We start from the raw sequence: 27,662 nt of genomic DNA on the forward strand, positions 1-27,662 counted from the left end.
TTGTCTATCCTGTCAGACGTCTTATGTGCCTAGTATCACTTTATGGATATACAATCGTTTATTTATAATGTTTTCATTATTGCGTTCTTTATCTTGATGTGTTTTTGTGCTGCATCAGACCCGGAGTGACAAATACTTTATTCTCCTTTACACTTGTGTACAGGAAATGACATTAAACAATTTTGAATGTTGAGATGATCCCGCCTACCCCGTTGCCCTGCCAACGCCCTGCGGCCGGACAGACGTAATGGAACTACGGTTCCCGGCCTGCTTGGTGGTCTAGGCGCCTGCGCGTCAGGACAACCGAACGGAACTACTGTTCCCGGAATGCATGGCGGTACACGCACACGCACACGCACAGTGCAGGCAGCAGCCGCAGACCGAGACGGATTGCGGAGTCGAACTACGATTCCCGGCATGCACGGCGGTCCCGGCGCCTGCGCAAAGGGGGCCGTAGCCGGAGAGTGAGCGCGGCCGGTGGAGGAGGAGGCGGCGGCTGGCGGTAAGTTATCGATGTCGGGGTGGGTGGGTCGTTCCAGTCCGGGCAGAGAAGAAGGAAAGACGTTCAGGTGTGGTGGCTGCACCGGGTGGGCCGGCCCCGGACACTCCACTCAGCTGGTGAGCTGGAGTTGGGGAATGAAGCGGGAGTTTAATCCTTTCACGGCCGGGCTGAGCTGTCGCGGACCCTGGGCTCACTATCCTCACCCTCTCCCTCCTTCCCTACCCAACCCCTCCCCTCCCCATTCACCCCACCTCTACCCTCCCGTCCCCACCCACCCACTCACTCCCATACTGTCCAGTCCCGTCCCCACCCCTCCTCTCCCTCTCACCCAGAATTGCTGAGTTCCTTCAGCATTTTGTGTGTGTTGCTCCGGATTTCCAGCATTTCTTGTGCTTATTGTGAGCCATGTGCTTGCTTTGATGCTGTGTTGAAAAATGGCGAAATATGGTCAGCTCACTTTTTAGATAAAACGGTGGTAATTTCCCCTCCGCAACAGTGAGCTGAGAGATGTTGCAAATAATCTGAAACCACAGGCTGGAAGGAGGCTGGTGCTTTGCAAATGAGCGGTTTAGTCGCGCTTAATGGCCAGTGTCAGTGAGTTGGGAGTCCTCGTGCAGGATTCTCCAAAGGTAGGTTGAGCTGGTAGTGAGGGAGTCAAATGCAATGTAAGCGTTCATTTCCAGATGACTAGAGAATAAAAGCCAGGACGTCATGCTGAGCAACACAAAATGCTGGGAGGAACTCAGAAGCCCAGGCAGCATCTATGGGGGGAAAAAGTGCAGTTGATGTTTTCGGCCAAAACCCTTCGGCTGGACTGGAGAGAAAAAAAGTTGAGTAAATTTTAAATGTGGAGTGAGGGGAGAGGGAGGGATGAAGAGCTAGGAAATTGATTGGTGGAAGAGACAGAAGGCCATGGAAGAAAGAAAAAGGGGGTAAGGATCACGGAGGGAAGGCCATGGGCAGGCGATGAGGTGAGAGGGAAAAGGGGATGGGAACTGGAGAAGGATGGAGGGGGAGGGGTTGGGGGACATTACCAGAAGTTTGAGAAATCAGCTTGGAGGCTACCCAAACAGAATGTAAGATGTTGTTACTGCAGCCTGAGTGTGGCCACGTCACGACAGTGGAGGAGGCCACGGATGGACATGTCACAATGGGAAGTGGAATTAAAATGGGTGGCCGCTGGGGGAATCCTGCTTGTTCTGGCGGGTGGAGTGCAGGTGCTCGGCGAAGCATTCTTCCAGCCAGTCTATGTCGGGTCTCACCAATATACAGGAGGCCACACTAGTGACACTTCGCCTGTGAGTCTTTTGGAGTCATTTACTGTGTTCAGTGCTCCCGGTGTGGCCTCCTGTTTATTGGTGAATCCCGACGTAGATTGGGAGACCACTTCAAGAATATCTACATCCATGGCCTCCACTGTCGTGGTGAGGCCACACTTGGGTTGGAGGAACAACACCTCATATTCTGTTTGGGTAGCCTCCAACCTGATGGCATGGACATTGATTTCTCAAACTTCCGGGGCCCCCAACCCCCCTCTCCTTCACCATTTCCCATCCCCTTTTCCCTCTCTCACCTCACTTCCTTGCCCACCCATGGCTTCCCTCTGGTGCTCCTTCTCTCTCCCCCCCCCCCCTTTGCTTCCTTCCATGGCCTTCTGTCTCTTTCACCAATCAACTTCCCAGCTCTTTACTTCATCCCCCACCCCTCCAAGTTTCACCCATCACCTGGTGGTTCTCTCTCCTCCTCCCACCTTTTAAATCTACTCCTCAGCTTTTTTTTCTCCAGTCCTGCAGAAGGGTTTTGGCCTGAAGCATCGACTGTACTTTTTTCCATATATGCTTCCTGGTCTGCTAAGTATCTCCAGCATTTTGTGTGTTGCTTGGATTTCCAGCATCTGCAGATTTTCTCTTTGTTTGTGATGGAATTGGAGGGGGTCCAGAGGAGGTTCACAAGAAAGATTCCAGGAATGAAAGGGTTAATGTATGGGGAGCTTTTGATGGCTCTGGGTCTGTACTTGCTGGTGTTTAGAAGAGTGGGGGTGGGAGGAGTGAGGGAGGAATCTCATTAAAGCCTATTAAATATTGAAAGGCTTAGATAGAATGGATGTGGAAAGGATGTTTCCTATATTTGGCGAGTCTTGGATCAGAGGGCACAGCCTCAGAATAGAGAATCAAACAGGAGGAATTTCTTTAGCCAGAGGGTAGTGAATCTGTGGAATTCATTACCACAGACAGCTGTGGAGGCCAAGTTATTGGGTATATTTAAAGCAGAGGTTGATATGTTCTTGATTAGTCTGGGCATCAAAGTTACAGGGAGAAAGCAGGAGAATGCAGTTGAGGGGGATAATAAATCAGCCATGATGGAATGACAGGATGGGCTCAATGGGCTGAAAGTCTTAATTCTGTTCCTATCTCTTATGGTCTTGTATTGAAGGAAGGTAAACAGATAATTAGATTTATAAGCTATTTTCGGACATTAAATATGTTTTATTCTTTTTACATATTGTTTATACATTTTATACGGAAGTGTTTGTATTTATTTGGGGAATTGCCCAGTGTATCCAAATGCCATGAAGTATGTAAGGAGTTATTTGACTACCTTTGCGACCTATTTCCTGCACTGTTGCAGGAATGTTTATATTGAAGATCGGTTCTGTTTCTATGCTCAGACTAGAACGCAGGTTCATTCTGTCTCAGGACCACATCCTCCCTGACTGTGACCAGCTGGACAAGTTAAGAGCAGTGTAGAGATGAAGCAGGCATTACCGTCTGTTCTCCTCATCCTCGGATTAACAAGTAAACAGGAGACAGCTGTACAGATTGGGCCTCATGAAAATCACAGATGATCTGCTAAAACAGAGCTGATTCACAACACCCCATCTAATATGCTGGTTATTTAGTAAACCAGCTTTAGACTATTATCTCCTGACTGTTGTATAATGCATCCTATTTTATAGTTACTTCCAACCTTCTGTAATTTGGGCTCTGTTTTTCATTTGTCATCCATTTTCTAAAGATAAGCTTTATTTGTCACATGAATATCGAAAAATCAAAACTTAGTTTGCATCAATGACCAACACAGCCCGAGCTGGGGGACAGCCTGCCAAGTGTTGCCATGCTTCCAGCGCCAACACAGCGTGCACACAACTTACTCACCCCCAACCCGTACATCACCTTGGAATGTGGGAGGAAACCAGAGCACCCAGAAACACATGCAATCACTGGGAATATGTACAAACTGTGGCACAGTAAGCCATTAGGCTACTGTACTCTTCCACTCCATTCATATCTGCTGTAGATTGTTCACTGTGTCCAAACTTGCTCACTATGGTCCATTAAGGCTGTTGCATTTCAGTATTATCAGTATCTTTGTACAAAGCAGTTTGTTTACTAGATGCCTCCTATCTTAAGGTCAGATCCTCTGAGTTTTGACAAAGGGTAAACACAAACAATTCTGCAGATGCTGGAAATCTAGGGCAACATGCATAACATACTGGAGGAACTCAGCAGGTCATGCAGCATCTATGAAAATGAATAAGCAGTTGATGTCTTGGGCCAAGACCTTTCATCAGGACTGGAAAGGAAGGGAGAAGAAGTCAGTATAAACAGGTGGGGGGAAGGGAAGGAGGAGAAACTAGAAGGTGGTTGGGAAAGGTAAAGGGCTGGAGAAGGAGTCTGATAGGTGAGAAGAGTGAACCATGGGAGAAAGGGAAGGAGGAAGAGGTAGGCAGGTGAGGAGAAGAGGTAAGAGGCCAGAGTGGGGAGGAGAAAAGTTGGGGAAATTGAGGTTGGAGGCTGTCTAGATGGAATATGAGGTGTTGCTCCTCCACCTTGAGAGTGGCCTTATCGTGGTATAAGAGGTGGCCATGTGCCAACATGTTAGAATGGGGATAGGAATTAAAGTGGCTGGCCACTGGGAAATTCACTCTTGGTGGATGGAATGAAATGGGGGACAAAGTTGTCCCCCAGTTTATGACAGGTTTCACCAATCTAGTGGAGGCCATATTGGGAGCACTGGATAAAATAGACAACCCCAACAGATTCACAAGTGGAAGGACTGTTTGGGGCCCTGACTGGAGGTGAGGGAGGAGGTCAATGGGTAGGTATAGCAGTTTGTCGCTGTGAAAATCCTCTCCTTCATCATTTCATCTTTGTCAAACCCCAACTAATGGAGGCCACGGATGTTGCATCCTAGCCGTTTAAGTCGATATGCAAGCCAGGATAGTACTAATGAATCCCTTTGGCCCATCTATTCATTGCAGAATTTTCATTCTGCCTTTTCTCATCAACCTGCACCTGGACCATACCCCTCCCATCTATGAACCTGTAAAAGTTCTGTTAAATATTGAAATTAAACCCACATCCAGCATTAGTAGCTCATTCCATATTCTCACCACCCTCTGAGTGGAGAAGTTCCCTCTCATATTCCCCTTAAATATTTCACCTTCCATTCTTAACCCCGACCTCTAGCTCTAGTCTCACTCAATTTCAGTGGAAAAAAGCCTTATAATTTTGTATACCTCTATCAAATCTCCTCTCAATCTCTTATGCTCCGGGAATAAAGTCGTAACCTCTTCAGCTATCCCTATAACTCAGGTCCTCAAGTCCTAGCAATATCTTTGTAAACTTCCTTGTAAAGAACTGCGCACAATACTCAAATACGGCCCAGAATACTGCAAATGTTTCCATCAATGTAGTATCATGCTTTTTATTTGTAGCTATTTATATTTGCATTTGCACAGTTTGGTTTTCATTGATCCTGGTTACAGTTATTATTCTATGGATTAGCTAAGTATACCTGCAGGAAAAAGAATCTCAGGGTTGTATGTGGTAATATTTGCATACTTGGATAGTAAATCTTACTTTAAACTTTAAAACACTGGAGAGGTACATTTTCGGTTATATCTGCTTTCTCTCATGACACTGGTTTACTAAAAGGAAGAGCTAAAAATATAACCCAAGTATATATTTATTTCCCCTATTTAACCTATTTGAAAATGCTGAGCAAATCAATGTTTAAGTTTTTACAATAGTTATTTGCTCAGTGGCCACTTTATTAGATACAGGAGTGGAACCCTGTGTGATCTTCTGCTGTGGCCTATCAATTTCAAGGTTCAATGTGTTGTGCATTCAGAGACACTCTTCTGCACTCCATGAAGGAGTGGTGTCTCTGAAAGGCAGCGTCCACTATTAAGGACCTCCAGCACCCAGGACATGCCCTTTTCTGACTGTTACCATCAGGTAGGAGGTACAGAAGCCTGAACGCACACAGGAACAGCTTCTTCCCTTCTGCCATCTGATTCCTAAATGGACATTGAATGCTTAAGCACTACCTCACGTTTTAAAGATATATTATTACTGTTTTTGCACGATTTTTAATCTATTCAATATACATATGCTATAATTGATTTATTATTTGTTTATTTTGTTCTACATTTTGTACTGCATTGAACTGCTGCTGCTAAGTTAACAAATTTCAGACACATGCTGGTAATAATAAACCTGATTCTGATTCCCTGTCAGTTGAACCTGTATGGCCTCTCTCATTAACATTGCATTTTAGCTGACAGAACTGACGCATACTGGATGATTTTTTTTGTTTGTTTTTTGTACCATTCTCTGTAATGAGGCAGTTGTGTGTGAAAAGCCCAGGAAATGAGCAGTTTGAGATGCTGGTACTCAAGCCACCCCGTCTGAAACCAACAATTATACCGTGGTTGGAACAAAAACTGAACCCCTTGATTGTGTCTTCATGCTTTTATTCATTGAGTTGCTGCCACACTATTGGCTGATTAGACATTTAGATTAATGAGCAGTTGTACCAAATAAAGTGGCCACTGACTGTAGATCTTGTAGGTGCAGTATTGTTCATTTCTCCCCACCTTAAATCTTAAAATATCTTCTTCCTGCAATAGCTGCATTTTTAACGACTGGTTGCTATGCTACAGCCACAAAAACAAAACAAACTTTGTTTTTTTTTCTAGTATCTGTTTGAGCTGATCGTGGAGAGAAATGCAACCAATGTGATCCTACAGTGCTGTAATGAATTGACATACGAGTGGTGGGGAATTCTCAGGTCATTTCTGAGTCACACAAAGTTTCTTAGTATTTGAAGAAAACCCCAATATGCGACTGTCCAGGCACCACAGTTCCCAGTGTTATTTAATATACACAGATTTCAGAATCGGGGTTAATAGCTCTGGCATATTCCACAAAATATTTTTGGGGCAGCAAAAATTGCAATAATGAAATAAATAATATAAATTACAATAATAAATATAAACATGTATACATATAAACATATAAAATAAGTAAAGCAAAAAAGAAAAAAAATATACAGGCAGTCCCTGGGTTACATACGAGTTCCGTTCCTGAGTCCGTCTTTAAGTCAGATTTGTACGTAAGTCGGAACAAGTACAGCCGGTATTATTTAGCGTCATTTAGTCAAACGTTTGTCTTGGGTATATAGTATATATTTGACCTTTCTATGTATATAAAGCACTTCAGAAATGTATGTATTCCAATAATTAAACCACTGCATTGCTTAGTAATAATTGTAGCTTTCATCGGGGGAGGGCCTTTCACATGCTCCATTACTCTCACTTTATCTTTTATCCTTTAAAATTGTTCTAATCGTTGACCGACTGTAGCCTAATGCTTTTCCAGTGACTGATGGCGTTTCACCTCTTTCCAAACTCTTTATTATTTCCACTTTATTTTCAATCGCGATCACTTCCCATCAATGGAACAGAAACACTGCGGGGAGTGGGTCCCGACCTGCGCCGGCTCCCAAGGTCCGCTGGGTTCTAAGGACCACTGCACTGAATTCCCCGGGTCCTAAGGACCATTGTTCTGACTCAGGTTAAATGGGACAAGTGGGGGCTGTGCTGGGTTTGGGTATTTGATCCTCCACAATATTCCGTGTGGGAATTTAAACTGGAGATGGCAGTGCTTTTTTTTTACGCGGTCGAGTAGTGAGCTCGACATCAACCCGGCACACTAAGGTGGGAGCTGTCTGTCTCGAGCCCGGTGCTGATTTCACTGCGCCACCAGCTGACCGGAACGGTGGGGTGGAGGTTCAGGGTGACTCTTGCTAAGAAAGATTTAAGCGAAATACAAAGTTACACACTGAACACAGTGTCAACGGCAATGACTTAAAATGGCAGACGGCGTTCTCCTTCCTCGGTTTGTAAGTCCGAGTTGTCCGTAAATTGGGGACTACCTGGAATGAGATTGTATACAGTATATCACTACTGGTGCTTCATATGTGATAAGACCTAGCTGGTGGCAGGGCGTTCAGTAGTCTCACAGCCTGGGGGAGGAAGCTGTTTCCCATCTTAATAGTTCTTGTCCTAATGCTGTGGTACCCCGTCTGATGGTCGGGGTTCAAAGAGATTGTTAGATCATAAGATGTTGCCGAATTAGGCCACTTGACCCATTTGGTAGAGTAGCAATTCGTCAGAATACAATGTACAAGTAAGTGGTTGAAGAAATTGCCCGTGAATTCCCAAAAGGTACTAGAATTGTAGAACTGAAAATGTTACTGTGCTCTTGGGTGTAGATCGATTTATTGTAAAGTACACATGATTTGTACTGTTTCTCCAGTCTAGTTCCTGGCAAGCTGATTTTTTTTTACAGTTTAAAGTTCAAAGTAAATTGATTGTCAAAGTGTGTATATGTCACCATATACAACCCTGTGACTCATTTTCTTACAGGCATATTCAGTAAATCCAATAACCGTAATAGAATCAATAAAATACCACACCCAGTGCGGTGGACAACCAGTGTGCAAAAAAGAAAATAAATAAATAAATATTGAGAACATGGAATGAAGAGTCCTCCAAAGTGAGCCCAGGGGTTGTGGGGACTTTTCAGTGATGGCTGAGTGAGGTTATCCCCTCTGGTTTAGGAGCCTGATGGTTGAGGGGTAATAACTGTTCCTGAACCTGGTGGTGAGAGGCGCAATGCTTTTGTACCTCCTTCCTGATGGCAGCAGCAGGAAGAGAGCATGAGCTGGGTGCTGGAGGCCCCTGATGATGGATGCTATTTTGCTGCAACAATGCTCCATGTAATTCCGTAGTTCCATGTGGAATTGTGCAGGAATTATTCCCTAAAGGAGGACAGTGTGTAATGAGACTCCTAGCAAGAAGAGGCTGATAGGGCATAATTGTTGCACCGTAAAAGGTGGACAAAATCAGAAGGGTGAATACAGGACTGACGGTGCTATATTTGAATGTGTGCACTATATAGAATAAGGTAGATGAACTTGTAGCACAGTTACAGATTGGCATGTATGACGTTGTAGGCAATTCTGAATCACGGCTGAAAGATGATTATAGCTGGGAGCTTAATGTCAAAGGATACACATTGTATTGAAAGAATAGCCAGGAAGGCAGAGGGGGTGGCATTGTTTTGGTTAAAAAAAGTAAATTAAATCATTAGAAAAAGGTGACATGATTGGAAGGTGTTGGATCATTGAGGTTAGAGCTAAGTAAGTGCAAAGGTAAAAAGACCCTGATGGGAGTTGTATACAAACCCCCAAACAGTAGTGAGGATGTGGTCTACCAATTACAATGGGGAATAGAAAATGCATGCCCAAAGGGCAATGTTCAATAGTCATGGGGATTTCAATATGTAGGTAGATTAAGAAAATCAGGTTGATGCTGCATTCCAAGAGAGGGAATTTCTCGTCTGTCTATGAGATGGCTTTTTGGAACAGTTTGTGGTTGAGCCCACTAGGGGTTCAGCTATTCTGGATTTGGTGTTGTGCAATGAACCAGATTTGATTAGAAAGCTTAAGATAAAGCTTAAGAGGCAAGTCAAGGCCAGTTTATTGTCATTTAACTATAAACATGTATATAACCATATAATGCATATAGAAACACGATGTTTCTCCAAACCACAGTACAATAACTTATGATGTGATTATAATATCATTGAATTCACCCTAAAATTTGAGAAGGTGTTAAAGTCTATTGTATTAGTATTACAGTGGAGTAAAGGGAATTACAGAAGCATGAGAGGGGAGTTGGTCAGAATTGACTGGAAAAGAACACTGGCAGGGATGATGGCAGAGCAGCAATGGCTGGAATTTCTGGAAGCAATTTGGAAGGCACAGGTTGTGTACATCCCAAAGAGAAGTATACCAAAGTCAAGAACACTCACCTGTGGCTAAAAAGAGAAGGCAAAGCCAGAGGGAGGGCATATAATAGAGCAAAGATTACTGGGAAGTTAGAGGATTGGGAAGATTTTAACAACCAACAGAATCAGAGTCAGGTTTATTATCACCAGCATGTGACGTGAAATTTGTTAACTTAGCAGCTATACATAATCTAGCAGAGAGAAAAAAAATAAATAAAATAAAAATAATAATCAATTAACAAGTAAATCAATTACATATATTGAATAGATTTTTTTGAAATGTGCAAAAACAAAAATACTGTTTTTTTAAAAAAGTGGGGTAGTGTCCAAAGATTCAATGTCCCTTTAGGAATCAGATGGCAGAGGGGAAGAAGCTGTTCCTGAATCACTGAGTGTGTGCCTTCAGGCTTCTGTACCTCCTACCTGATGGTAACAGTGAGAAAAGGGCATGCCCTGGGTGCTGGAGGTCCTCAAGAATGGACACAACCTTTCTGAGACTCCACTCCCTGATGATGTCCTGGGTACTTTGTAGGCTAGTACCCAAGATGGAGCTGACTAGATTTATAACCTTCTGCAGCTTCTTTCAGTCCTATGCAGTAGCCCCTTGATGCCAGACAGTAGTAACTAAACAGAAGGCAAATAAAAAGTCATTAAGAAGGTAAAGATGGGATACAAAAGTAAGCTAGCCAATAATATTAAAGAGGATACCAAAAGTTTCTTAAGATACATGTGTATAAAAGAGAGGCGAGAGTGGATATCGGACCACTGGAAAGCATTACTGGAGAGGTAATGGGGGACAAGGAAATGGCAGATAACTGAATAAGTATTTTGCATCACTCTTCACTATGGAAGACACGAACTATATGGTGGAAATTCCAAGTGTCGGGGGTCATGAGGTGTATAAAGTTACTGTTACTGGGAAGAAGGTTCTGAAAGGTCTGAGGTTCCGGTGACGTCATCGTCGAGAATAGCAGCTTAAGTCACAAGCTCCTCCGGAAAAACGCGTATTAAGCCCCGTTAGCCCATCAAACATAATATTTTTTGAAAAATATTTGAACTGAAAAGAGGGGCAAGAGTGGGGAGAAGAAATGGAAATAAAAAAAAGCAACACTGCGGAGCCTGCGTCCGAGAGGAGTGCAGCGAGCGGCTCTCCTACCTGACCGCGTGTGAGTGAGGCGGCTGCTGGGCCTCGTTCAGGCGAAGTGGCGAATATCTTCAAAATCCTAAAAGAAATAATGGAGGTCCAGAAAGATATAAAGCAGCAGCTCCGTGATATTAAGGCAGAGCTCGCCAGCGTTAATCAAAAAATAGCGGTGGCAGAGACTCGAATTGAGAAGGTGGAAGATTGCGTTCAAAACGTGGAACAGATACTGAGCAAGACAATAAAAATAATACATCACCAAGAAGGTAAACTGTTTGACCTGGAGCGAAGATCACAGCAGAAAAATATCAGAATCTACAACGTTCCCGAAGGAGCAGAGGGCTCGTCTATGACGGAGTTTGTCGAAAAGTTACTGCGGGACGAGCTGGATCTTCCCTCGGTTATGGAGTTGGAAGTCGAGAGAGCCCACTGCATGTTCGTTCCGAAACCTACCCAGGATAGAAAGCCACGCTCAATTATAATTAAATTCCTGCAGTACAGCACCAAGGCGCAGATTCTACAAAGGGCCTGGGGAAAGAAGAGAGTGTTTTACAACGATAAATTAATATATTTCGACCAAGATTACCCCCCCCCCCCCCGTGATCCTGCAGAAACGCAAAGAATACTCTGAAGTAAAGCGAGTACTAAAGCAAAACAAGATTAGATTTCAAACTCCATACCTTGCTAAACTTCGAGTGTTTTATGACAACGGGACGTGGTTGTACCATACCAGACGGTGGAAGAGGCGACTACAGACATGAAGGCCAGAGGGTTGCCCGTTAGCGTCACCAAAACGAGGGAAAGCCTGACTGAGGAATTATCCGGCTCCGCTTGGGAAATAGTGCGAGAATCGAGAAGGCAGGAGACGGGAGGAGGCCGAGAGAAATATATCAGGAAGAGACCGGGAGTTTCCCAAAGACAGTCCTCACCCCCTTCAGAAGAGCCATAAGGTTTGGCTAACTTTAAAAATGTTGAGAAGCTAAATGGAAGCAAAAGTACACGGTGATATACCTATCTCGAGAAATACATTATAATGTGGATTTTATAATTACTTCGTTGTTATTTTTTATTCTCTCACTTACTCCTTTTTCCCCACCAAAATGAGAATATATATGTGTATGTAATGTGTCTATATAAGTATGTGTGCATAATATATATAGGAGTAGTACACAGGGAAATCTTTTCTGTGTAATGGATTTGTTCACTGACCTTTATGAATACTGCATTGGGGGCCCTCAACTCACAAGTAGGAGGGGTTATCCCCTACAACTAGACATTTCCTCTAGCTCAACGCAGGGTCATCTACTAGAGACCTCAGCCTTGGGATCACACGTTCATTGCCATTTTTGTTGTTATTTGCGTTTCTTGGTTCTTATTTGTTCGGGGAGTAGATCAATTTCATTCTAATTTCAATGGTACATTGACAGATAAATACAGATGGCTAAGGACAAGGTAAAATTCATTTCTTTTAATGTCAATGGGCTATTAAATCCAATCAAACGTAGGAGAATTTTATCCAATTTGGAACAATTTGATTCATACTGGGAAAAATGGTTTAACTACATAATGCCTCATAGGCCTGATTTTATTCTCACAAATCAATGAATCTGTTGTAAAAAAAAAGATCACTCCCTACTTGTACATAGTTCTTTCCTTTTGCTTGTTTTTTTCTTCCCACTCTTTTCTATGAGTGTGTACCTCAGATAAATACTTTGTGTAGATTTGTGATTTATATGATATATATGTACAATGTCTGAAATACATCTTATGGAAATGTTTGATGATGAACTTCAATAAAAAAAAAATTACAAAAAAAAACAAAAAGGAAACTGAGAGGTCTGAAGGTAGATAAAGTCACCTGGACCAGATGGTGTACACATCAGGGTCTGAAACAGGTGGCTGAAGAGATTGTAGAAGCATTAGTAATGATCTTTCAAGAAATACTAGATTCTAGAATGGTTTTGGAAGTCAGGAAAATTGCAAATGTCACTCCACTCTTCAAGAGGGAGAGAGGCAGAAGAAAGGAAACTAGAGGCCAATTAATGTGACCTCAGTGGCTGGGAAGATGTTGAGAGTTGATTATTAAAGATGAGACCTTCGGGTACTTGGAGGCACATGATAAAATAGCTTGTAATCAGCATAGTTTCCTCATGATAAAATCTTGCCTAACAAATCTGTTGGACCTTTTTGAAGAAATAACAAGCAAGATAGACAAATAATTGGTTGATACGTACTCGGATTTTCAGAAGGTCTTTGACAAGGTGCCATACATGAGGCTACTTAACAAGCTACGAACCCATGGTATTAAAGGAAAGATTCTAGCATGGATAAACCAGTGGCAGATTGGCAGGAGGCAAAGAGTGGGAATAAATGGAGCCTTTTCTGCCTGACTGCCGGTGACTCGTGGTATTCCACAAGTGTCAATGTTGGAACTAATTATTTTTATTTTAAATGTCAATGATTTGGATGACGGAATTGATGGCTTTGTTGTAAAGTTTGCAGACAATATAGAGGAACAGGTAGTTTGAGGAAGTAGAGAGGCTATAAAATTTAGATTTGGAGAATGGGTGATAAAGTGGCAGATGGAATATAGTGTCGAGAAGTGTATGGTCATGCACTTAATTTAAAAAATGAAAGGGTTTAATACTTTCTAAATGGAGAGAAAATACAAAAAAAAACTGAGGCACAAAGGGACTTGGGAGTCTGTGAGCAGGATTCCCTAAAGGTTACTTTGCAGGTTGAGTCTGTGGTGAGGAAGGCAAATGCGATGTTAGCATTCATTTCAAGAGGACTGGAATATAAAAGCAAGGATGTAATGCTGAGACTTTATAAAGCACTGGGGAGGCCTCACTTGGAATATTGCAAGCAGTTTTGGGCACCATATCTCTGAAAGGATGTGTTGATATTGGAGAGGGTTCAAAGGAGATTCATGAAAATAATTCTAGGTTGGAACCACTTAACATATGAAGAGCATTTGATAGCCGTGGGCCTGATTCACTGGAATTCAGAAGAATGAGGGGTGAAAGGCCTTGATAGAATGGATGTGGAAAGGGTGGTTTCTATGTTTGGTGGGGGGGGGGGGGGGTGTAAGACCAGATGATACAGCATTAGAATAGAGGGACATCATTTTGGAACAAAGATGAGGAATTTCTTTAGCCAGACAGAGGTGAATATGTGGAATTCTTTGCCACTGGTAGCTGTGGAGGCCATCTTTATGTATATTTAAGGCAAAGGTTGATAGGTTCTTGATTAGGGATACTGGGAGAAGGCAGAAGATTGGGGCTGGGAGGAAAATTGATAAGCCATGATGAAATGATGGACCAAATGGCCTAATTTTGCTCCTATATCTTATGGTCTTGTTTCTCCTCAAGCTAGTCCAAGCAAACATCTGAGGTTCTAGGACAGGTCAGTTGTGTACCCAAGCCACTTTTTTTTTGCAAGATGACAAAAAATGTTATTTGCCTAAGCTTTTACGTAATTCTTTTGGGAAACTCGACTCCAGAACTATTCACAGAATCTGAACAGTCAGTTATTTGAATGAATTGCTTTTTGGTGGTTTCCATGCCATATCCAATGATGACAGGAAACCTCTGTGGGAGAGTTTTCAAAGTGGAAAAGCCCTTGCACTGGGGCAGTTCCACTCTCTTGACCTCAGAGATCTGAGTCCAGTATTCATCACAAACTGGGCTCTTCCTTGGTTGCAGTAGAGGACCATGACTACTTCTATGCCTTGTTGTGCCCTTCACTCTTCATGGAGCATTTTAGAACCACCTTCCTGGCCATTGGATCTCACTGTAGATCTCATCTGTCCAGTATGCTGGAACGGACTTCACGTGCTAGGACAGACATCACTGGGGTATGAATCCCGCTTGCTACCCTCACCTGGTTTAGCCCACCTGTCAAAGCAGTCTACTGGGGTGAGGCCGCTGTCACATGCAAACAGCTACTGGAGCCACAGGTGAGAGTGAATGTCCAGTGGGGCCTAAAGCTGAGTGAGCTGCCCGGGAATGGACACAATAAGCTCCTTCACCAGTGCTACCCGCCCTGCACACCCCACACATCTCCAGATTTCTTGTTAGTGGTTGGGCATTTCATGTAATAATTTAAAAAAGCACACAGGAAATGACTCTCCTGGGAAGTTCCCCAAGTATTATATTGTTGCTGGATTTCCCCGTGCCTTTATCTGCCATGGTACATTCCAGTAGAGTTGCTTGAGAGAATCTGAGCATTATAAATGAACGAAGCCAGTCATGTAGTGCATAGACATTTTGCTCAGTTGTTGTTGGTTTAATGTTTATATTCAAACTGTAAAATCACATTTTCAGGAAAATAGTGACCAAGGATAAGTTATTTTCGTGTTTAAACCTATACTCTTAATCCAGCGATGGTCAGAGATTTATTTGTGTAGAAAGGTAAGTGAATGCATCATTTTGAAGGTAGGGGAAACATTTTGTTGCCTGCAAAAAGACTTGAACGTACCAGTAAAACAAAGCATTCTTTTACAGAGAGGCAACATGAATTTTTTTTTAAATACTGTAATGTTTGGGGTGTATTTTGGCTTTCAAATTTCATAATTCTCATCAGTCTCTAAGGTTTGCTATTTTTAAAAAATTGATTTGGAGATTAATGCTCTGAAAGTGGAAGAACCAGATGCATGCAAATTGCTGCTGAATGAATCACACTCGGAAGAGTTCCTTATGTAAAAGGTAAAAGAACATTATAGAAAAAGCCCTTAATATAAACATGAGATTCTACAGATGCTGGAAATCTTCAGCAACACACAAATGCTGGAGGAATTCAGCAGGTCAGTCAGTATCTAAAGGATGGGAATAAACAGTTTTGGGACTGGAAAGGAAGGGGGCAGAAGCCAGAATAAGAGTAAGGTCCTTATTATAATTGTAGTACCGTACTATGCAAAAGTCTTAGGCACATATAAATAGCTAATGTCCTTTTGCACAGTACTGTAGTAAGTTTATGTATTGCACTGTCCTGCTTCCCCAAAAAAAACAAATTTAATGGCATATGTGAGTGATGATAAACCTGATTCTGATATGAGTCTCTATTGTGGATTGAGAGTGGAAAGGGGGAGGGAGCAGGAAACACAAGAGAGACATTCTGTAATGGTCAATAGTCCAGTTGTTTGGAATCAAATGACCTTGCCTGAAGTCTCAGATCTGGGTGTGTCTGCACCACACCACCCCCTGCCCCTGGCACTCCTTCTCAGCCACCTATCCCAGACCCCTCCTGCACTGTGTGTGACACCCTCACCATTCCCAATATCCTTTGCTCCTGCCAGATTTACAAATTCACTCACTGTTCCACATTGACAAATACAGTAGTATGCAGTAGTCTGAGGCACCCTAGCTCTACTTTCAGAGTACTGTATTTTTGCGCATTTTTATTCATCTTTAATATAGCTGATGTATGCAATTGCTCTGTATTTAAACAGTATATTGTGGTTGTTATAGGAAGGGAGTGTTCTGAAATAATGAGGATCAACATATCAATAAGTACCTAAATTCAATAATTTGAGCAATTATGCAATTTGTACATTTCCAATTGCCCATATTTGTTCATTTTCCATACATTTATGTAAGATATTTCGAGAGGATGAAACACTCATTGAGTTTTCCAGTGTACAAACCAAGAGCATCTGAGATTTGATGTGTGTCAGGCTGGTCTTGTCCTGAGATGTTGAATTTTCAATAGGCAAGAAGTTGAAAGACCATTCTGGCTTCTCTTTTTGAATCTTGTTAATTTGGGATCATTAAGTCCATATTTATTATTTTCTGATTTTATATTGAATTTATAACATTATGTATTTCATGTTCTGTGTTCTGTCAATTACTGTTGTCATGGAGGATTGGACTGTACAGTTCATGTTATGATGCATTTCTGATTTTTAGGTGCTTTTTTTTGGTTGCTATTTTGGGTGACTTTGAATTGAGGCAATCTGCGGATAACGAACACTGACTGAACACTGACTGAATACGTCTGGACTCCTTCGATTTTGTTATATATTCTGTTTTTCGCTTGTTTTTTTTTGTTACCCTTTTGTGCAATTTGCTTTTTCTTCACTTGGGAAAAAGGGGTTGATGTTTTTCTTTGAAGAGGTTCCATGGTGTTTCTTTGTTTCGCGCCTGTCTGGGGAGATGAATCTCAGGGTTATATACTGTATACATGTGTAACCCTCAGGCGTTCGTCTAGAAAAATCAACCTTCGGCCCTGCCAAACTGAGTAATCACGTTTGTGTGGATGCTGTGTAATGTACCCCCAGTTACAAACCCACAACGCAAAATAGCAGACAGTACACCATATGCAATTAAATGATAGACTTTATGAATCTTAATCTGAATATAGGGTTAGTAATGAAAATAAACAAAACAAAAAAGTGGGCCCAAGTTCGAGTTCACTCAGTAGTCATGCTTTCACCATCGATCTCCTCCGAACGTCGCCGACCTTTGTACCCTCAAGATCCCAGTCCACTCCGTCTGGCGTTCTACCAGCTCCCTCCACTCGCGTCTTCCCTCTTCATCTCTCCTCGACAAAAGACCGTGAAAACCCAGCTCCCAGACACACAAGAATGAACAACATGTTCTCATTGGCTAACCCCTGCCTACCAACCCCGTTATCTCCAAGCCATAACCCAAACATTGCTGCTACAGAGAAACCGCTATCTCAGCAGTGAACATTACAGAGAAGCCATTACATTAGCAGTGAAACATTACAAAGAAACTATTACACATACTTTGATAATAAGTGTACTTTAAGTCAGCCTGCGTTTGTGTCAAATATTCAGTCTTCATCAAATAACAGTTTATGGATCTACACATACACATTTATTACTTTATGTCAAGGGACATCCATTTAAGACAGATGAGGAGGAATTTCTTTAACCAGAGGGTACTGAATCTGGGGAATTTGTTGTCACAGGTGACTGTGGAGGCCAAGTCATTGGGTATATTTAAAAAGGAGGTAGATAGGCTCCTGATTGGTAAGGGCATCAAAAGTTACAGGTAGAAGGCAGAAGAATGGGGTTGAGAACAATAATAAATCAGCTGTAATGGACTGAATGGTCTAATTCTGCTCCCATGTCTTATGGTCAAAGTTTACGTGTGCTTTTGCACAGCTGAGAAATGCAAGTTCCTGAAGAATCTCCTCTTATATGATTAATGTTCATATGAGTCAGTTGCTGTGGCACTGCCACAACACACTGTAACAGAATAAATGGAAGGTTCATGACTGTGACTGCTTTTGTGCTAGCTTGTTTTCACTGTGATGCAGGGGAAATATCTGTGTTGTGTGGAATCGGGAGCAGGATTGATCCAACCAGAGGATAACTGGTTAGAATCAAAATGCCTGTAGTAATTGGCACAGGTCAGATAGAAGAATCTCTCTTGTATTCCAATTCTGTCTGATTGTAAATAAATCTGTTGGTCCATCAGAGGCTCCATTCACATGTAGAAATATAGTTAAGCCTATCATTCCTGCTGGGGTATAGGGTATGTTTCAGAGATAAGGTCTTTTGAGCTTTAGTTGCTCTTTCTCTTTCTGGGTTTTTAACAGGATGGGATTGCTAGACCCATGCCCAACCCTTCTTTCACAACCAAGCTTGAAACCGTTCATGGCAGAGTTATAAGAAAAGTTGCTGTACGTAATTTCTTTAACACGAAGAAACTATCATGTTGGAGCATGAAGCTGTAGGAGTGAAGTACCGTGTCTACATTTAAGCCTGAATGTGGCATCTCAAGAAAGCATTTAAAATAACTTAATCCAGGTCAGAGGCTTAATATCTACATAGCACAAACTACCCCATCTCAGAGAAATGGCTCAAATAGTACTTTTTAAAAATTATTTCAAAACTTAAAACAAATGGCTTTAGAAGTTCCTTGATGCATGATGTGAATCATCTGTTTTCTGACTAAAGCAACTAAACCACTAGCTTTCTACAGAGCCATGGCGTGTGTTACAGAATTGGTCTACCTGTTCGCTCAGGACTGTGTGCAAACTCATACTCTATCCAAACCACTGCCTCTACTTGCCTGTGGTGCTCTAACCCTGTGTGATTCATTAACCAGAGGAAGTAGGAGGGGAATTAACCACTGATATAATAAACTTCATTGCAGTAATGTACTTCTTCAATCACCGGTATTTACGTAGGGTGTAAGGTGCAAGAATGCTATTTAATTCCTTCTGAAGACAAAGAGAAGAGAGCCCTTAACTCTGAGTGGAGTCATCGGGACGCCGTCGTGACGGTGTTTTTTTAGCAGGCTTTCTTGTTTTTACGAGGCTTAGTTGCTAGCAAGGGAGCCGGCTGGATTCAAACTCGGGACCCTTCGCTCCGAAGTCCAGCGCTGATGCCACTACACCACCAGTGAAGAAGCCATATTGTTTTCCAAATCGACACACACACGTGCTGGAAGAATTCAACAGGTCAGGCAGCATCTATGGAAATAAATAAACTGTCGCCATTGGATGAACAGATCTAATGAAGGGTCTCGGCCCAAAATGTCAACTATTTATTCCTCTCCATTGTTGCTGCCTGATCTGCTGAGTTCTCCAGCATTTTATGTGTGTTTTTGTCTTTCTGCATTTCCAACATCTGCAGAATCTTGTGTTTGTTTTCCAACTGACTGCTTTTATTCAATTTAGACCTGAGTGAAATAAAAAGCAATCTATGTGCTTAGGAGTAATTTTGGCACTAATTATTACATGAAAATTTACTTTGCATAATTCTACATTTATCCTCTTAAGTTTATGACTGGGACAGGTGTAATTTCTAAAGAACAACCAGAAGTATGATATAGTTATGAAGTACAATATGATTTAATTTTTGTTTTCTGTTTTTCACAGAACTGAAGAATTGAGTAAAAGGAACTTTTTGAGGTGCACAAGCAGAGTAGCTTGTCTCAAGTAGCCCTCTTTATCTCAAAGAATTCCCAGTCCACCTCTTTGCAGACTGCCACCAAGAGTTTAACATGGCCGTGGCCTTGAAACAAGTGTTTAATAAGGATAAGACTTTTCGTCCCAAGCGCAAGTTTGAGCCAGGTACGCAGAGGTTCGAATTGCACAAGAGGGCACAAGCATCGCTGAATGCTGGTCTGGATCTGAAAGTGGCAGTTCAGCTTCCCTCAAACGAGGATCTCAATGACTGGGTAGCTGTCCACGTGGTGGATTTCTTCAACCGTATCAATCTGATTTATGGAACTGTATCGGAGTTCTGCACTGACGCCACCTGCCCTGTCATGTCTGGAGGACCTCGGTATGAATACAGGTGGCAAGATGAAAATAAGTACAGGAAGCCCACTGCCCTCTCAGCACCACAATACATGAGTCTGCTTATGGACTGGATTGAAACCCAAGTCAACAATGAGAGCATATTCCCAACCAATGTTGGTGAGTTAGAACAATTGTCGTCTTGTCTTTGCAGGTAGTAAGGAAGGTACATGCAATGTTAGCATTCATTTTGAGAGGACTAGAATATAAAGCCAAGGATGTAATGCTGAGGCTTTATAAGGTACTGGTCAGACAATATCTGTAGTATTGTGTGAAGTTTTGGGTTCCAGATCCAAAAAGGATGTCCTAGTGTTGGAGAGTGTACAGAGGAGTTTCACAAGAATGATCTTGGGAATGAATGGGTTGATGTATGAGGAGTGTTTGATGGCTCTGGATCTGTACTCGCTGAGGTTTAGAAGAATCAGGGGAGATCTCATTGAAACCTATGGAATATTGAAAGGCCTAAATAGAGTGGATATGGAGAGGATGTTTCCTATATTGGGGGAGTCTAGGATCAGAGGGCATTGAATCTGTGCAATTCATTGCCACAGATGCCTGTGGAGGCCAAGTCATTGAGTATATTTAAAGTGGAGATTGATAAGTTCTTGATTAGTCAGGTCATTGAAGGTTACGGGGAGAAGCCAGGAGAATGGAGTTGAGAGGGAGAATAAATCGGCCATGATGGAATGGCGAAACACATTCAGTCATGGCTGATTTATTTTTCAAAACAATGATGGCCTAATTCTCCTCCTCTGTCTTATGTCTTTTCCTGTAAGTTCCCTATTTTCTCTGAGAAAATGTTGTACTCATTGATAGATACAGCAACTGGGCCTTTGGTCAGTTGTGTCTGCTGACCACAAACACCTGTTTACACTAATCCTGCTGCAATGTATTCTCTCCACACTCCCATCAACTTCCCTCATCGGATCCTGTCACTCACCTACACACAGGCCATGGTCCAAAGAGGCCCGTTCATTCACCAACCTACATGTCTTTGCAACCTGGGGGAAAACCAAAGCCCCCGGGTGGGGTGGGAAATCCCTTGTGGTCGCAGGGAAAATGTGCACATTCCACAGTCAGTAACCGAGGTTACAATTGCACGTGGTTTCTGACGCTGAGAGGCGGCAGCTCTGATAACTTTTTCACTGTGAATCTCAATGTCATTCACATCCAGTTTAAACAAAAACAGCAAATAAAAATGTTTGTGTAAACTTTCTGAATGACTGAAGAGCTGCCAATGTGACTTCATGCTAGTTAGTGTCTTTATTCAAATATAAATGGACGTTCAGGTAAAGGAGGGGCTGTCTAAGTTACCGACTACGCACCTACGATGTGTTTGCTGGAGTTTAGAGAATGAGGAGGGATCTCAATGAAACCTATCAGATATTCATAGGTCTACAGTGGATGTGGAGATGTTTTCAATAGTGGGGAAGTCTAGGTTCAGAGGGCATAGCCTCAGAATAGAGAGTCATCTGCAATACCAGTCTTAGGCACATATATGTAGCTAGGATATATTGCACAGTATTGTAGTAATTTCATGTATTGCTCTGAACTGCTGCAAAAAAACCCCAACGAATTTCATGACGGGAGTGATGATAAATCTGATTCCGATATGGGTCTCTATTGTGGACTGAGAGTGGGAAGCACCAGAGAGACAGGTTAATTGGTCAGTATAAACTATCCTAGGCTAGGGTTAAATAGGTGTGTTGCTGGCTAGTGCAGCTTGTTAGGCTGGAACATTCTGTTCTGCACTGTATCTCTAAATAAACTGTTTATTTATTTAAGGATACAATAGGTCCTTCTGGCTCATCGATCCACACTGCCCCAGCAACCCCGATTTAATCCTAACCTAATCATGGGACAATTTACAATGACCAATTAACCTACCCAATGCGTCTTTGGACTGCATGAGGAAACCGGGGGGGGGGGGGCGGGGAGGGTGGTGCAGACAGGCATTCCACAGGGAGGACCTACAGAGACTCCCAACGGAATTGAACTCCAACCTCCAATTCCCCAAGCTGTAATAGTGTCTTGCTAACTGCTATACTACTGTGGTACCCAGAGAATCTCTTCAACCACTGTTGATGAATTTCTGGAATTTGTTACCACAGATCGATGTGGAGGTAATGTCATTGGGTGTATTTAAGCTAGAGATAGGTTCTTGCTTGATAAAGGGTTACTGGGAAGAAAATAGGAGTATAAGGCTGGAAAAAAAAGCCATGATTGAATGGCAGAGCAGATTCGATGGGCCGAATTGCCTAATTCTGCTCTTGTATCTTATGGCTTAGACTTAGCTTCTGGCACCCACACTGAAAGTTTAGGTGACTAGCAGTTGTTTCCAGTGATGTCCTGCCCTTCCACAGTCTACACACTGAGACTTATGCATGATCACTCAGTAATTTCACGCTATTTTCTCTCTCAAAATTACTGAGGTGTTGGAACATGCTAAAAGAGCTATAACTGATTTTTAATGACATAACCACTGCTGGCTGAAAATCTAATTTAAACCCAGGTGTGTCAATCTCAGTAAATCCACTGTAGTAGTTGAAGGCCTGATATCTATGTGTCCAAGTCCGCTGCCAAAGACTCTGCCCTGGGGTTCGGGAACTGTGTGTGTGTGTCTGTGTGTAAGCACAGGGATGCGGGAGGAGGAATGGGGCTTGTTTTGCTGGTGTTGTCTCATTGCATGTTGTGTTCTGTGTTGTTCTGCCAAGTATTGAGGGATGTCACACTGGCGCCAAAATATGTGGTGGTCCTTGCATGTCCCCAGGACACCCTTGGGTGTTTTGGTTATTAACGAATTTCACTGTATGTTCACTGTACATGTGATAAATAAGCTGAATCTTGAATTAATTTTATTTGTAGACACCAAATCCCTCAGAAATAGAAGATATTTTAAAAGTATTGATTAACATATCGATCTACTAACCTGTAAAGAAATTATCCATAAAAACTTAATTCAGTTTGACAGTTTCAGTACACTCAACCGATTTCTATTGTCATTCAACGTTATTCACTTGCCCTGTGCACCCTTCATATTTTACTTCAGTCATTATTTATCAAGGAGATGGTTTCAGATCGAAAGGAAAGCTTTGATCCCCACTACTCCACTGCCACGATGAGGCCACTCTCAGGTCGGAGGAGCAACACCTCATATTCCATGTGGATAGCCTCCAACCTGAAGGCATAAACATCGATTTATGTAACTTCTTGCCCCTTCCTTCTCCTGTCTTTCTCCATTTCTCATTATGACTCTCCTCTCATCCCTTCGCTTCTCCTCACCTGTCCATCACTTGCCTCCTGTGGCCCGTTACCTTTTCCACCTATCACTTCCCAGCCTTTCACTTCATTACCACCTCCCCCACACACCCGCCTTGCCCCTCAGCAGCTTTCAGTTTTCCGACTGTACTCCTTCACCTCCACCTACTTTATTCTGGCTTTCTCCCACTTCCTTACAAGTCCTGATGAAGTCTCTCAGCCCAAAAGTTTGGCTCTTTATTCCTTTCCATAGATGCTGCCTGACCTGCTGAATTCCTCCAGAACTTTGAGTTACTGCTATCTCCACTGCATAGAAATATTGAATGGTTGTCAACATTCAGATCAGCAAGTGAATTAAACCAGAACAACACACACACAGCACTGGTAGAATTCAGCAGGTTAGGCAGCATCTATGGTGAGGAATAAACAGTCAACATTTTGGGCTGAAACCCTTATCAGAACTCAGCTTGAAACTTTGACTGTTAATTCCTCTCCATAGATGCTGCTTGACCTGCTGAGTTCCTCCAGCACTTTGTGTGTGTTGCTCTGGATTTCCAGCATTGCAGAATCTCTTGTGTTTAGATAATTAAACCGTGTATTTTTCATTCCTCCTCAGGAACCCCGTTCCCCAAGAACTTCCAGCAAGTTTGCAAGAAGATCCTTTCTCGGCTTTTCCGTGTTTTTGTCCATGTGTACATCCACCACTTCGATCGAATTGGCTTCATGGGAGCAGAGGCCCACGTTAATACTTGTTACAAACATTTTTACTACTTTGTTAAGGAATTCAATCTTATAGACGACAAAGAATTAGTACCCCTGGTATGTAACTTTAAGTTTACCATAAGGAAACTTGGTAGATTTTAATACCTTTAGTGAATGGTCTGTAATATTTTTTTAAAAGGCACAATAATAACTTAGTGACGTGCAGAGAAAGTGGAGATTAATACAGTGTGTTAGGGAGGATCTTTTTCAATGTACTGTAAACCTGATACTCCACTACCCTGTTGATGTGAAATCCTGGTGATTTGCCATCAGTGGTCTGTTTCTAAGTTTTAAACATGTTGGGGTCCGTTCACACATTACCCCTCAATACACATTGAGGTCCCTTTCATACCCTGCATGACGCTATTGCAGTTCTGGACATTTGAGTTCAATTCCGGCATCCCCTGTAAGGAGTTTGTATGTTCTCCCCCTGATAGGGCCACAGGGTGTTTAAATCTTTATTAGGTACAGGAGTGGAACGCGCTGTGGTCTGTTGATGTAGCCCATCCATTTTGAAGATTCAACGTTCAGAGATGCTCTTCTGCTCATTGTTATAATGTGAGGTTATTTGAGTTACTGTCATCTTCCTGTCAGCTTCAACCAGTCTGGCCATTCTCTGACCTTTCTCATTAACAGAGCGTTTTCATTCACAGAACTGCCATTCTCTGTAAGCTCTTGAGACTGTTATAGACAATAGACAATAGGTGCAGAAGTAGACCATTCGGCCCTTCGAGCCTGCACCGCCATTTTGAGATCATGGCTGATCAATTCCTATCAATACCCGGTTCCTGCCTTGTCCCCATATCCCTTGATTCCCCTATCCATAAGATACCTATCTAGCTCCTTCTTGAAAGCATCCGGAGAATTGGCCTCCACTACCTTCCGAGGCAGTGCATTCCAGACCCCCACAACTCTCTGGGAGAAGAAGTTTTTCCTTAACTCTGTCCTAAATGACCTACCCCTTATTCTCAAACCATGCCCTCTGGTACTGGACTCTCCCAGCATCTGGAACATATTTCCTGCCTCTATCTTGTCCAATCCCTTAATAATCTTATATGTTGCAATCAGATCCCCTCTCAATCTCCTTAATTCCAGCGTGTACAAGCCCAGTCTCTCTAACCTCTCTGCGTAAGACAGTCCAGACATCCCAGGAATTAACCTCGTGAATCTACGCTGCACTTCCTCTACAGCCAGGATGTCCTTCCTTAACCCTGGAGACCAAAATTGTACACAGTACTCCAGGTGTGGTCTCACCAGGGCTCTGTACAAATGCAAGAGGATTTCCTTACTCTTGTACTCAATTCCCTTTGTAATAAAGGCCAACATTCCATTAGCCTTCTTCACTGCCTGCTGCACTTGCTCATTCACCTTCAGTGACTGATGAACAAGGACTCCGAGATCTCTTTGTATTACTCCCTTACCCAACTCTACACCGTTCAGATAATAATCTGCCTTCCTGTTCTTACTCCCAAAGTGGATAACCTCACACTTATTCACATTAAACGCCATCTGCCAAGTATCTGCCCACTCACCCAGCCTATCCAAGTCACCCTGAATTCTCCTAACATCCTCATCACATGTCACACTGCCACCCAGCTTAGTATCATCAGCAAATTTGCTGATGTTATTTTCTATGCCTTCATCCAAATCGTTAACGTAAATGGTAAACAGCTGTGGTCCCAATACCGAGCCCTGTGGCACCCCACTAGTCACCACCTGCCATTCCGAGAAACACCCATTCACCGCTACCCTTTGCTTTCTATCTGCCAACCAGTTTTCTATCCATGTCGATGCCTTCCCCCCGATTCCCTGAGCTTTGATTTTACCCACCAATCTTCTATGTGGGACCTTATCAAATGCCTTCTGAAAATTGAGGTACACTACATCCACTGGATCTCCCCCGTCTAACTAACTTCCTGGTTACATCCTCGAAAAACTCCAACAGATTAGTCAAGCATGACTTACCCTTGGTAAATCCATGCTGGCTCGGCCCAATCCTATCACTGCTATCTAGATATGCCACTATTTCATCCTTAATAATGGACTCTAGTATCTTTCCCACCACCGATGTCAGGCTGACAGGTTGATAGTTCTCTGTTTTCTCCCTCCCTCCTTTCTTAAAAAGTGGGATAACATTAGCCATTCTCCAATCCTCAGGAACTGATCCTGAATCTAAGGAACATTGAAAAATGATTACCAATGCATCCACAATTTCTAGGAGATCAGCAACTTTTGAGATACCTAAACCACCCTGTATGGTACTTCTGAGACACTTAGATCACATTTATTCCACATTCTGATGTTTGGTCTAAAGAACAACTGAACCTGTCTGCATGCTTTTATGCATTGAGTTGCTGCCATATGATTGGCTGATTAGATATTTGCATTAATGCGCAGGTGTACCTAATAAAGTGGCCACTATGTATTCTCACAATTCCTTTTTTGATATTTTCCTTGCTTTTCAACTCTTTTTTTCTCCCCCTTAAAAGCTGCAGTATTTGCCTCAGCATTTCACTTTGCCACCAGCAGTCTGCAAGAACATTTTCAGGGCTTTTACGTCTGCTAGTAACAGTTTCCTTTCCTTCCACAGAAGGAGATGACCATGAGAATGTGCCATTGAAAAGCATCAACTCATCAATCACACAAGAAGCTGTACCATCCACATCATTATTGAAATGGATTATCTGAGCAGAAAAGAAATTTTGAAAGAAAAATGTTGGTCCTATTTCAAATGATCATTGACATTGAAACATGAAAGGTTAAAACAACTGATGGGGAATTTTCTGTTGCTGTCGGCAACTGCAATGATTACAGAAAATTCTATTCGCCACTGAAGCATCTTCCTGGGATAGTTAATTGTTTCATTACAATAACACGATTCTGCAGCTACAATGGTGCAAACAACAAAGCATTTTGATGATAAATATCCTGCTTGATATAAAATCTGTGGAAATTTTATGCATTTTATTGTATGTGAAGCGCTTCTGAATGTTTCTGGTAAATTTGATAAAGCACCATTCAACCACCAGAAAAACAGAATAGTTCATCTATTTCGTTTACTTGCACGGTAACTATAGCTATACTACAGGGTTTGGCTGGTGCCAAAAACCTCTGTAAAAACAGATTGCAACATTCCTGTCATATTTAATTCAGTTGTCTTTCTTTAACAGGAATACCAAGCATTCTTTTCAAAATATATTTCCTGTAATGGTACAGTGCTCCATATGGCACAGTCTTTAGAAAATAAATTGTCCTGAACGGTACATAGAATATTTGTTCCAAAGGAAAGAAAAGTTTTCAGACTTTTTTTAAATATTTAAAAAAGAACGATATACTTTTTTACTATATTTCTTTAAAATCTTACTGTTAATGAATGATACAGTATAGTTTTGCAGTTCAAGGGGGACATCTGTGGTAAAAACAAGTTCTTTTTAAAATTTATATCATATTTTTCTTTGTTATATCATGTGCTCTGATATCTGACTGTCTGAAATTTGTTATTTTTGCTTTTGATTCTGTGATGAAAATTTCTGCTTCAGATTAAAGTATAATGTTATTAAAACATTATAAGTTTTGTTCTCTA

The 27,662-nt window shown here is 42.2% G+C and overlaps 1 protein-coding gene across 3 annotated transcripts; it reads left to right on the forward strand.

Annotated features, from left to right (window-relative positions):
• Positions 1 to 370: 370 nt before the first annotated feature.
• mob3a (MOB kinase activator 3A) lies at positions 371 to 27,662 on the forward strand. Of its 3 annotated transcripts, none has more exons than XM_073068147.1 (4): positions 371 to 502; positions 19,637 to 20,179; positions 23,934 to 24,136; positions 26,670 to 27,662. In XM_073068147.1, exons 2-4 carry the CDS (start codon positions 19,762 to 19,764, stop codon positions 26,697 to 26,699), a joined length of 651 nt encoding a protein of 216 aa, XP_072924248.1. In that variant the 5' UTR covers positions 371 to 502; positions 19,637 to 19,761; the 3' UTR covers positions 26,700 to 27,662. The 3 variants fall into 3 exon arrangements, with proteins under 3 accessions (XP_072924248.1, XP_072924249.1, XP_072924250.1); XM_073068148.1 differs by lacking the exon at positions 371 to 502 and adding an exon at positions 515 to 618; XM_073068149.1 differs by lacking the exon at positions 371 to 502 and adding an exon at positions 15,051 to 15,195.

Source organism: Hemitrygon akajei, chromosome 16, assembly GCF_048418815.1.
Source record: "Hemitrygon akajei chromosome 16, sHemAka1.3, whole genome shotgun sequence".
In the NCBI taxonomy this organism is placed as follows: domain Eukaryota; kingdom Metazoa; phylum Chordata; class Chondrichthyes; order Myliobatiformes; family Dasyatidae; genus Hemitrygon; species Hemitrygon akajei.